General features: G+C 29.3%; 2 protein-coding genes across 2 annotated transcripts in view; one reads left to right on the forward strand and one right to left on the reverse strand.

The window, feature by feature from the left end:
• Positions 1–8037, reverse strand: part of LOC123299588 (peroxisomal acyl-coenzyme A oxidase 3-like) — a 33807-nt gene extending 25770 nt beyond the window's left edge. The window contains exon 1 of the mRNA XM_044881842.1: positions 8023–8037. The gene's annotated coding sequence lies outside the window, so the exon portion shown is untranslated. The remainder of the gene's footprint in view (positions 1–8022) is intronic.
• Positions 8038–10111: 2074 nt separating this feature from the next.
• On the forward strand, positions 10112–12051 carry LOC123300430 (actin-related protein 2/3 complex subunit 3-like). Its single transcript, XM_044883002.1, has 4 exons — positions 10112–10249; positions 10330–10518; positions 10589–10784; positions 11803–12051. Exons 1-4 carry the CDS (start codon positions 10244–10246, stop codon positions 11958–11960), a joined length of 549 nt encoding a protein of 182 aa, XP_044738937.1. The 5' UTR covers positions 10112–10243; the 3' UTR covers positions 11961–12051.
• Positions 12052–13519: the final 1468 nt, after the last annotated feature.

Consider the following 13519-nt stretch of genomic DNA (forward strand, 5'->3'; position numbering starts at 1 on the left):
GTAATGAAAAAACATTTTCTATTTTCTAAGGTATAATAAATAATATATGTGCGTTTAAAATTACCACCATTCTATATGCATGTTAGAAATTCATATAAATTCTCTGTCTCAAAAGTTTTTTTTTACCCAAGAAAAATTCACGTGTTTTACCATTCTAATTGTTATAACTATACTGGAGTAAATCTAAGCAAAAAAAGGCTGTTATATGGATTAAAAGTTCGAGCAACGAAACTTTGGGGTTTTTCTTTTCACATCAAAATAAGTATTTTTTGAAATTTTTTACTTTCCCGGAGTGGTGCAACATGTTTAAAAAACAAAATGGCGTCAAAAATGAAATTTTTTTCAGAAATTTTATCATTTTTATTTTATATTCGCAAAAGGAGGCATCGGTGCATATCCAAATTTGGTAGGTTTGTAGTACATGTTAAGAACTACTCCTCATAATTTTTTGGTGGAGTTTCGTCCCTTCCCCTCCCAGTTATATATATATGTATACATACATATGGTAAAACAGTTCATTTGACTCTAACTTGAAAAATATTGGATTGATTTTAATGAAACTAATATCAATAGTAGGTTTTATTACTTAAAACTTTCGGTTAAAATTTTAGCGAAATCCGTTAAATAGTTCGGCCAAAATTTCCAATTTAGGGAATTGTTTAAAATGGCTGCCATTTTATGCCATTTTGTCCTACGAGGTTAATTTTTTGTTTAAATTGTAGCATTTTTTATTATCGTTCGATTTTATAATAAGTGGCTTACCCGTAAAATGACTCCTTGATCCATATTTTTGCGAAAAACGGAAAATTTAGCACTTTCTGGAAATAATTGTTTGGGGGATGTATGGACTGGCTTTGGGGGGTGTTTTTTGCTTTGGCATGAGAAAACTATTTTTAAAAGAGGTCTATATGGTTTAAAGCAAAATTTTTAAGTCTTAACCCCCGCGCTGTAAGGGGGAAGGGGTGTATGAAATAAATGTATCTTAAAAGATTTTAAAAAGAAGTCAAAATAGTTTAAAATGCTAAAGTAACCCAAAATTTTAGATGCTTTTATTAATATAGCACTTTTTACAACATCCACCCCTTCCCCTCCCGCTTTCATATTTTTTGCAAATTCAAAATTTTTATGACGTATAAAGAGGTTTTTGGGGTCACTGATCTCGAATTTTGCAATAGATTATCAAAAACAATTGTAATATTTTTAGGGGGTGTACTTATTTGGGCCAAAAGTTCGAGATCAGCGACCCCAAAAACCTCTTTATACGTCATAAAAATTTTGAATTTGCAAAAAATATGAAAGCGGGAGGGGAAGGGGTGGATGTTGTAAAAAGTGCTATATTAATAAAAGCATCTAAAATTTTGGGTTACTTTAGCATTTTAAACTATTTTGACTTCTTTTTAAAATCTTTTAAGATACATTTATTTCATACACCCCTTCCCCCTTACAGCGCGGGGGTTAAAACTTAAAAATTTTGCTTTAAACCATATAGACCTCTTTTAAAAATAGTTTTCTCATGCCAAAGCAAAAAACACCCCCCAAAGCCAGTCCATACACCCCCCAAACAATTATTTCCAGAAAGTGCTAAATTTTCCGTTTTTCGCAAAAATATGGATCAAGGAGTCATTTTACGGGTAAGCCACTTATTATAAAATCGAACGATAATAAAAAATGCTACAATTTAAACAAAAAATTAACCTCGTAGGACAAAATGGCATAAAATGGCAGCCATTTTAAACAATTCCCTAAATTGGAAATTTTGGCCGAACTGTTTAACGGATTTCGCTAAAATTTTAACCGAAAGTTTTAAGTAATAAAACCTACTATTGATATTAGTTTCATTAAAATCAATCCAATATTTTTCAAGTTAGAGTCAAATGAACTGTTTTACCATATGTATGTATACATATATATATAACTGGGAGGGGAAGGGACGAAACTCCACCAAAAAATTATGAGGAGTAGTTCTTAACATGTACTACAAACCTACCAAATTTGGATATGCACCGATGCCTCCTTTTGCGAATATAAAATAAAAATGATAAAATTTCTGAAAAAAATTTCATTTTTGACGCCATTTTGTTTTTTAAACATGTTGCACCACTCCGGGAAAGTAAAAAATTTCAAAAAATACTTATTTTGATGTGAAAAGAAAAACCCCAAAGTTTCACTGCTCGAACTTTTAATCCATACACAAGGCGTAATTTCACTCTACTACTATAACATGTGAATGTGAATTACATGTAATGTTATACTAATAACACTTAGAATAGTTTTACGTTCATTTTTGATTGAGTATACATCGCTTTTAATTTTATGTACAGTTTTATTTAAATCCCTATCCCTATAGATTATAAATGTGAAAGTAAGCGTGTTTATTTGTTTGTTTGTTTGTTACGCTTTCGCGCTAAAAATAGCGAATGGTTTTTAATGAAACTGTACAGCAATATAGCTGATATATTAGAATAATACATGAACTATAATTTATAAAGATATATTTAAAAAAAAAAAAAAATAACAAAATTAAATTTAATCTGACATTTACCATTTTTTAAATACTTACAGAAATCTTAAATTTATGGTTCAAAATGATGATTATAGATGGAACAGATTTATGATCATTATTTTGAACCATAAATTAAAGAATTCTGTAAAAATTTAAAATAGTAAATATCAAACAAATCATTGCCAACTATTCTGATATACTCAATGAATTATGACTATTTTACATTTAACAAAATTGAAACCTGTGCATGTCAAGAGAGGGTGGAGGCTAAAAAGCGGTGGTTTTTACTTTTAAGCCAGTGCAGCGGGCGCGTATCAAGATAGTTATTACATAAATAATGAGACTAAGTAAGTTCTTAATTTTGGTATGATTAAAAAAGCTTAAAACTTGAGAAATATTGATAAAAGTTTTTTATGTAAATGGTAAAACATTTTTAAAAGCACTTATTGACCATAAACTAACATTTATTACGACTTCTTCATATACTACCATCATATCACTATGTAAAAAAGGTTGGTTTGAATAATTAATTTCTCTGAAACCGTACAGAGAATCCACTTGAAATTTACACACAAAAGGCATATTAAATAGTCATTATAATCGACACAAAAAATTTCAGATTTTTAGTAAAATTATCGTTTTGGTATCGAAACACCTCAAATAAAAATGTAAATTTGATTGCTTTCAAAAAATAAAAATAAATACTCTTTAAAGAAAAATTTATTATTGTACTTTAAAACTCTCCCCCTCATACATGACTATTTGTAAAAGCTGGAGGCACTCAATTTAAAATACAGTGGAACCCGGATAATCCGGCAAACGTTTTGCAGGGCAATGTCGAATGAATGTGTAAATGAGCAACATAGGTAAACTGGGTCTTGGGTCCGCAGGAATCATCTTGTAAACCGTTAGAGACAGAACACAAGTTTAAAAGTAAAAAAATGTTCCTTATCAAAAAATAAACAACTTTTGTTTCAATCATTTTTTCCTAAATATCACTATTTACCCTTGAGGTCGCAAATTATATAGTGTGTATTATATAAGAATATCAGTTCTGTGTGACTATCTAAGAGTGGCTATCTTTAAAAAAACAAACTTTCTTTTTAAAAAACAAACGATTTCGTAATCAAGATTGTTTACACATGGTATTTCAACAACTAACCCAGTCAATTGTTTGTTTTCACTTGTTTTTATTAAATTAGATAAGTTGAAAAAGTAGTTTTTTAGTATTTTCTATAACAAATATTTTTTGCATTTTTCAACCAATTTTTCATAAGGCTCACGAGTTGAAGCTACCAACGCATTTTTATCTCTCTATCCTTTATATTTTTAGAGAAATCATAGTTTTAGACATAGACATCATAGTTTTGCCCTAATTTGCTCCTTCAAGGTAAAACAATGATGACCGAAAAATGTTGTTTATTTTTTTTATATTAAAAGTTGTTTTTAATTTTTTTAAGGAACATTTTTTACATTTAAACTTTTACTCTATCTCTAACCGTTTACAAGGGTTCTACGACTACGAACCCAAAACCCAATAGACCTTTGATGCTCATTTACAAACTGAAACTGGCTTTTTACGTCCTCAGCACGCTATTAAAAATTCAGCTTGATATCTCTTTTCGTTTTTGAGTTATCGTGATCACGACAGGCAGACGAAGAAACGTAAATGAATAATTTAGGTGATTTGTATGAACACCTATACCAAAATTTTGTTCGTATCATTAATATTTTAAGCGTTACAAACTTGGAACTAAAATTAGTATACCTTCCTTATATTTAACTATCTCAACGCATATCGAAGCTCCAACACATGTACATAATACCTCTCACTTAGATGCATTGCTTAACGTATGTATTCTGTCATACTAGTGATATTTATATGCCTAGATGTAAATCGAACATTCTGTATAGCTATATATTTCATATATACAGGGTAAAAAAAGCATTGCAAAATGGCTATTACCTGTGATGAACAGTAAATATCTGTACTAACAAATTTTTGATTTTTAATCGATTTTTTAGTCAATATTCGATTATCGTTATTTTTCGTCAATATTCGATTAATACGTAATCGATTATACAGAAAATCGATTTATTTTCTTAACATCTTCCATCTTAGACTCGCATGGCAAAATGATTTTTCCAATAACTGGTTTTTGGAAAAACGGGGATACTGAATCCAAGGACAGTCAATGGATCGTTCTAAAAACTGTTCGAGAAGTTAAAAGCAAAAATTTGTGCGATCTTGCCCAGGGGGTGGGGTGCACCCCTTCTTGGGGGTGGAAAAGTTTATGTTGAAAATGACAACAGGAATTGATAGGACCAAGCAAAAAAATCATTTAAGTATATTTCGAAAAGTCAATACTTTCCGAGTTATTGGCGATTGAAATTCGGAGAATTTAACGTCAAATATAACTGAAAAATTTGAATTTTTTTATAAGCATTTTGCAAGAATTTAATTTTAGTTCCAAGTTTGTAACACTTAAAATATTAATGATACGAACAAAATTTTGGTAAAAGTGTTCATACAAATCACCTAACTTGTTCATTTACGTTTGTTCGTCTGCCTGTCCGTGATCAGGATAACTCAAAAACGAAAAGAGATATCAAGCTGAAATTTGAATAGCGTGCTCAGGACGTAAAAAAGCGAGTTTGAGTTCGTAAATGAACATAAGTAAGCTTTAAACAATGCAATCAAACAGTTTTTATAAAGAATCATTGACTATTCCTGGATTACGAGCTTTTAACATTTTTATACCTTACAAATCTCTGTTATAAATGATATTTGGTATTATTTATGTTGATAAAATGTGTACTTAAGTATACTTACAACTAGTACTTGAAATTTCCTGGCTGTATATGGTATTTCATATTAAAACTAGGTATTCTTTATTACACTTGATTTGGCAAAATTATTTTTATGAACAGAACCAAACCAAACCGATGTTAAAATAAAAAAATATTGGATGAACACCTAAATATTAGATATTATTTTACTTATGATTAATTACTAAAAAAATTTTATTGAACGTGTTTACATTATCAATAATTATGTAATACAAATCAAGGTCTTTTAATAATATTAATTAATTCATTAATTACTTTAATAGCTTTTTTTAATCATATTTTACCAGAAAATATAGACTTTTGCTGTAGGTATAGAATAACTATATAATAACTTATATAGTAACTTATATATATAGTAACTTATAACTTATATAATAACTATTTCTATCGATCTATAAAGAATAATTATTGCATAGACATAGAGAATTGACTGAGCACTGAGCAATATCCTCTTCTGTATGCCTCTGCAGCATAGACATAGAGAACGATCAACTGGCCGCACATAGATGTGTCTATCTTATAAACTGCTTAATAGACTTTTGTCCTAAATTTGAAAAATTGGTTTATACGTTACATTAGTATCTGATTTACACCAAAAAATTATTATTTAAAAAAAAAAAAAAAACACGTGAAAACAAACAATTGACTGAGTTAATGGTTGAAATACCATGTATAGACAGTGTTGCTTACTCTATCACATTACACATATACCTATAGATGTCACACATACATAACTGATATTCCCTAATAATACATACTATACAATTTGCGCTCTCACGGGTAAACAGTGACTTTTACGAAAAAATGTTTCAAACAAAAGTTGTTTATTTTTTGATAAGGAACATTTTTTACATCTAAACTTTTGTTCTAACTCTGACGGTTTACAAGACCCAATTGACCTATGTTGCTCATTTACGAAGTCGACCTCGCTTATTACGTCTTGAGTACGCTGTAAAAATTTCAGCTTGATATCTTTATTCGTTTTTGATTTATTGTGTTGGCAGATGGGCGGACAATGAACACCTATACCAAAATTTTTTTCGTAGCATCAATATTTTTAAGCGTTACAAACTCGGGACTAAACTTAATGTACTATGTATATTTCATATATACATGGTATAATAATAATTTTTACAGTATGTATTTTGTATTTTAAAAAACCAATTCAAATTTACTTCTAAAACAGTGTAGAGTATCATGGCGTCTTGAATGACATGAAACAGTAACATACAATCATTTTTGTAATCTTATACAAAGTCTTTCATATAGCGTGACGTAGTACCTGCAAAGTACATCTGATTGGTGTTTGCTATCAGTTTGGTGAATGTATAATTTTAAGGAATTTATTTTTTTTTAAATAATAAAAATCCTTATGTTTTATAAAAATTAATTTTGTTTTTTGTTCCCTACATATCATAATTAATCATTTTCTAATATCCAATACTTATATCTAATCGATTTTAGACAAAAGCCTGATAGATGGGAACGTTCAGTCCATTTCTATGTCTAAAATTTATAACAGAAACTGAATTAGCACCCGAACTTGATGCATAGCCATTTTTCAAACCACATACGCGAATAAGACGCACTAAACGTAGCGCGAGTGAAGAAGCAACTGATGATCCAATAACTCAAACAAATAGTTTGAAGCCGATTTTTTTAATACTCTTTTGAAAAATGTGCTTAAATCTGTAAAGGAAAGATTTTAACAAATGACGCATTTTCTTTCACGTGGAATTTCTTGTTTAGCATAAATAATAATCATAATAAACAAGTGAAAACAAACAAATGACTCAGTCACTATCAGATTTAAAATTAACCGTTAACTTTTCTTGCAGTACAGAACAATATCGCATTAGTCTTTTTTATACCATGTATATAAGAAATATATCAAGGAATAGTATACTAAGTTTAGTCCTAAGTTTGTTATGCTTAAAAATATTGATGCTACGAACATAATTTTGGTATAGTTGTCTATATAATCACCTAATTAATCCATTTCCGGTTGTCTGTCCATCCGTCCGCCAACACGATAACTCAAAAACGAAAAGAGATATCATCTGAAATTTTTATAGCGTGCTCAGGACATAAAAAGTGAGTTTTGAGTTCGTAAATGAGCAACATAACTCAACTGGTTCATGGTTCCGCAGGACCCATCTTGTAAACTGTAAGATTAAGTGTAAAAAATGTTCCCTATAAAAAAATAACAACTTTTGTTTGAAACATTTGTTCGTAAACATCTTTATTAAGCCGCGAGGGCGAAAATTAGGATAGAATTAGCTTTAAGTTTTCATTCTCTACATGTATGTTCGTTTGTTTTAAGTTTTTTCCTCTCAATGGAAGAATTCATAATGGCAGAAACTTTATTAGCCTGCAGCTCAAACGTTAGAACTAAAGCATACTCAGGGTGTGTTAAAACTATTAGCTCGTGATTTATTATCTTAACTTGTTAAACTCTCCAAGTGTCCAAAAAATTAATAAAACAACATCATTTGAAAAATTTAGCTGTTGTAAAAATTCGATTATATAAAAATTAATTAAAATATTTTTCCTACGAATAACAGTAATAATACATTTCATCTAATTACAATCTAATAATTTAGGAATCAAAAATTTCTTCCCTTTTGTCATTTGTTTTTGGCGATTGCAATAAATAGAAAAATTCTTACGTTAATTTTTTATTAGTTAACTTGCTAAATGTTTATTATTTTTTTTAGCAAACACTTAAAATTGAAAATTAATCTTGGCACTAGTATAGCTTTTGTTTAACTAAATCAGCAAGGAACAATTCCATTTATACTCTTTGTAATTAAAGATAGAAAATTTATTATAATACTTCAATAATAAGATAAGGAAATCTTATCAGACCATCATGGATTTAGGAATATGTTTTTATTAACGTAAAATATAAAATATTTGTGAAAAGCATCAAAACAAATCATTTATTAAAAAATAAATAAATCTGACAATCAAAGGCTATTTACTTTACGACATGTTTTTTTTGGAGTTAGTGTTTCATATTTGTTCACAATAAATCTTTCAACCAATTCGCTTTTGTTTTGGGTAGTATGTAAAAAAACTATAAGAGTAAAAAAAACTCAAAATAAATTTTAGCTTTATCAAGCAGCGCTGTTTTATTTTTTTCTTGAATAATTTTTTTTTTATAACCTACCTGAAACAAAAGCGATTCATTTTTTGCAGAATGCGCATTTATAAAGCAACCGATATAGCAAATTAAAATTACGTTATTTGATTATAAAGCTAAATCGTATTAAAATAACTTCTGTACAAAAATAATTTGAATAAATTTTTTTTTTTTTAAATTATTATTATAACATCCAGCGCGATGTTTGTGACGGCAAATCTGTGTGGCAATTATACATTTATAATGCTAAAAGGCATTATTATTTTTTAATTGCCTTAAAATACTTTAAAATCAGTAATTTTCAAATGCAATGAAGGAATACGCTAACTTCTAGTAAACGCAACTTCATTCCTATCTAATTTCGATAAAAAAAGAAATATTCAAAATTCAGCCATCCTGAAATATATTTTTTTTGGTCACGTTGCGTGACTACTTCTTGGTCATTCAAACTAAAATGGCACCAAACAAGAGAGAGTGTAGATTTGAGTGCACATATATATAAATCTAAGCTCTTTCTTGTTCGGTTTTAGTTTTGAACGACCTATACATAATAATAACCGTTCACAAAAACATTAAAAATTCAGAAAATTGCAAAATTTTGTTAAATTTGATGCTTATTCAATCTCAGGAACTAAAACAGATTTTATTTATTTAATAGATATAAGGATCAGATATGCCTCTTACTTTTCTCATTTTAGAGATTACAGTAGACCGGTGGTAGTCCGGCCCTGTCTAATCCGGTCACCTCTTGTAATCCAACATAACTATAATGCTGATTACATGAATTCTTCGTGGCCGAATTTAGAAAAGTCGCATCACTTTGATATGTAATTTGTCGGATTACAAGGTATTCTTTTTTAAAAAGTTACAAGCTATGAGGGTTTGTGTTTGTGGCAGAACTCTATAGTTTAAAAAAATCGATAATTCGACCTTGCAAAAGGTTTATCGAATTACCGCAGGTCCACTGTAATTTATTTTTTATTTGAATTTAGAAAATCTACTTTGATTCCAAGAATTAAAAAGGCATCGAAATTAATGTAAGAATATATACATGTAGGGTCGTATTATCATCATTTATTTTAAATTTATGTGCATGTATTAATCCGAGAAACTTGAAGATACTCTATTGTAGTTAATAAAACGATAAGAACTATTGACCCCTAATATCTCAAAAAATGTTTACAAAAAAATTTTGAGCTAATTTTTATCAAAAAGTTAGAAACTAACTTCTGCCCAATTTTCAATCAATTTACGCGAAAGCCATTTCACATAAGAACTCGGGACCTTCTTTAAAAAAAAAAAAAAAAAACAACAACAACAACAAGAACAACTTTACAAACTTGTTATTTTGTATTAATTCAAAGATTTTTTGAAAGTGGAGTTCTGTATCGACTTAATTATTTTGAATATATTTGAAAGTGTATATTTTGGATGAATATGACTCCAAACATAGTCGTATCTATATATAAGACTGTGACTACACCAAAAGGAACCTTTTTAAATAGCGGTGTAGTATGGTGTTTTTTTAGTGTTGATCATTTGAAGCCACCATTTGTATATTTAGGGTAATTTATAACTTGTCAAGTTGATTTGATATTCCATGATAAGATACCAACATAAAAATACAAATGTGTCATACATGAAATATGATTACTTATGTCAGAAATAAAATGTTATTTTAATTAAGCAAATTATTCCATCTTTCTTAACATTTATAAAATTTATTCAATCTCAACTTTTTGAATATGCCGGTAAGCTCTTAATTCTAACGTTTATTATTGAGAATCAGTGATAATGAATGTTTAATATATTGTAATATTAAATTTTTAAGGCGTATCATTCAGCGTTTGTCTTATCACCGGAAAGTATGGTTTGGGTTGGTGAAAAATCGTTAATTCCTTTTCGGACCCAGTTTCGGGGTCCATTACCAACAAACTATACAGCTGCAGATATGGATATCATTGACGAAGCTTTATATTATTTTAAAGCTAATGTTTTTTTTAGAACTTATGAAGTTAAAGTATGTTTTTAATAAATTTAAATATTTAAAATCAAAACATTTTGTTATCAATAATGCAATTGATTTTTAGAATGAAGCCGATCGAGTTTTGATTTACGTTACATTGTACATTACTGAATGTCTAAAACGGTTACAAAAATGTGCAACTAAACAACAAGGGATCAATGAAATGTATACATTAGCAATTAGTAAATTTTCAATACCAGGAGAACCTGGATTTCCTTTAAATGCTGTATATCCAAAACCCACATCACCAACTGATGCTGGTAAATTTTTATTTTTAAATATTACAAAGAAAACTAGAACTGTATGAGTTTTAGTTCGAGAACTGGTGAACAAATTGGAGTACATTCTTGAGGCACTGCGGAAAATTTTTTAATTACATTTGAAGGACCCCTAAATAAGATAGTCGAAGTCTGGCTGAAGGATAGCGGTACTCTACCAACCTCTTTATTAAAAAAATGTTTTTGAGGCATTTTGAAATTTTTATATCCTTAAGTTAGTTATTTTAGGAATTAAAAAAATCAAATGTCCAACCAATCAGTCGGGTCTAAATGTTGTTCCACGCTGTTGCAAAATCCCAAAGTGAAGCTGATTGACTTAGTTACTCATAGAAATATACAAATTCTTAAGTACTTCTAGATATTGACGCGAAATCACTTGAAACCTCCTTGAAAAAACGAAAAACTTCAACTTCTTTATTGCAACCCTACGGAAAATTAAAAAAAAACACCCCTCAAATATTACTTTTTTCTGTTCTATGCATGCTAGAAAGATGGGCGTTTTCATCAGTTGACCCCTAATAAAGTTAAAATAATAGAAAAAAATACTTTGAAAAATTTTATATACCACATCGTAGCTTTCGGAAAATCGAAAAAAACACCCCTAAAAATTACGTTTTTCTATTGTGTAGATGCTAGAAGGATGGGATTTTCACCAATCGACTCGGAATAAAAAGTCAAATTTACAGAATTGTTCTAAAAATTGTATTACTCACATCGCAACTCTCCGGAAAATCGGAAATACCCTCCAAAATTAGGTTTTTCAGTTTTATACATGAAAATTATCCTCCCACCAAATTTAGAACTGAAAATTTAATTTGGGGGTATTTCCGGTTGTTTGCGATTTGAGAAATACAATTTTTAGAACTATTCTGTTAATTTGACTTTATTCCGAGTCGTTTAGTGAAAATCCCATCCTTTACACGTTATGAAATTATTAAACTGGTACCTATAATGGTTGTGAAAATGAAATAATGAAAGATATATTCTTTTTTTTTTTTAGATTTATTACGACAATATTTACAACAACTTAGACAAGAAACCGGTGTTCGTGTTGTAGAAAAAGTGTTTGCTACTGAAGATGGTAAACCTAGTAAATGGTGGCTTTGTTTTGCCAAAAAGAAGTTTATGGATAAATCACTTTCTGGCCCTGGCCAATAAGTTATTATATTAAATTTTATATTATATTACTATGAATCGTAAATGTTTTATTTAATTTTTTTTTATCGTTTGAGTAAATATAATTGAATCCCCTCTCTATTCTAATTATTTTCAATTTAAATTCATTCAATCATTGTAATTTTTGAAATTCTTTTATCTTATGTTTAAAATATATTATTTTCATTTATTTCAATTTTATACAGACTAGATGTTCTTTTCATTTATTTCAATTTGTAATCACTAGCTCGACCCTTTTGGAATTTCGCTCTTGTAGGTACAGTAGCCCGTGGCTTAAAACAACAATAGGCCGATAGAATTACGGATTGTACGTGTTGTTAGTTACAGGTCAGAAGTGGTTTTAATCTATGGAGGGAGGTACTCACATAATGGACCTGCCGAGTCCGCTTGCCCGGAACCCGGGGACTGGAGTTATTAAGCAAATGCGGCCAAATAATTTTTTTTGTTTTCTTTTACACGGTGTAACTCGTAAATAGTGCACTTTAGGATACTGATGCTGTGGAACTTTTTGTTCCATAGATGTTTTTCTAGAACTTTTTGTTGCAAATTTTTGCGAAAAAATGCCGAGAAAACGCTATTTTTTAAATGAATTTATTTGTTTGCAAATAATTGTTTAAAAACAAATTTACTCCTATATCTCATAGCTGATACCTTAAAGAACAAAATTAGATTTGAAACGTTTCATTTGATATAATAGTTTTTGCACAATTCCATTTTGAACTAGATCTGAAAAAAAGTGATCGACTTTGAGCAGGCGGCAAGGCTTGAGTTTATATCCGATCACAATCTCAATGACGGGAATCGAAAGAAAAAAATGTCAATTTTATTTAGCAATTATGTTGACTATATCCATATTCAATATTAACTACAGTTACAGCGGTTTAAAAAATGGCGAAAATTCTTTTGTTGCAAAATTAATTTTCTCAACTAATTTTCAACTTAACGAGATGTGGTTTTAAAATTTGCTTCGGAAAAAATACGGACTGTATTATCTTTGTGGTTGAGCAGTATTTGTTTCGTCCTCTGATTGCGAAATTTGTGAAAGAGCAATTAATTCTCCAGTACCTACCCTTATCAAATGCAAGCTCTGACTGGACAGATGCAATAAATATCGTGGTAACTTAAAACATCTTGGTGAAGCAGTATATCAACTTCTGAAAAAAACCGAAGAAGTTTTCACTACTTAGCTATAGAAAAAAATTATTGCATCTGCAAAATGTTCATAAGCTTTTAACAAGAAGTATTCAGGAAGCTGTTAAACACTCACTTATCTTTCCTGAATGCCACAAAATACGCGGTAAAGTTTTGGAGAAATTCTATTAAAGATATAATGGTGCAACCGAGTACCAAATTTTTGTTGTTTTTAGTTCTCGCAGTCCATATATGCGTAAGTACTTCAACAAAGATTGTTCGAAAATAATTGTTTAGATTTTTGCAATAATATTACAACAAACTGTTTATACCATGTATATATGAAATATACATAGTATATTAAATTTAGTCCCAAGTTTGTAACGCTTAAAAATAATGATGCTAGGAAA

The sequence above is a fragment of the Chrysoperla carnea genome, chromosome 5 (genome assembly GCF_905475395.1).
Source record: "Chrysoperla carnea chromosome 5, inChrCarn1.1, whole genome shotgun sequence".
NCBI classification, from domain to species: Eukaryota; Metazoa; Arthropoda; class Insecta; order Neuroptera; family Chrysopidae; genus Chrysoperla; species Chrysoperla carnea.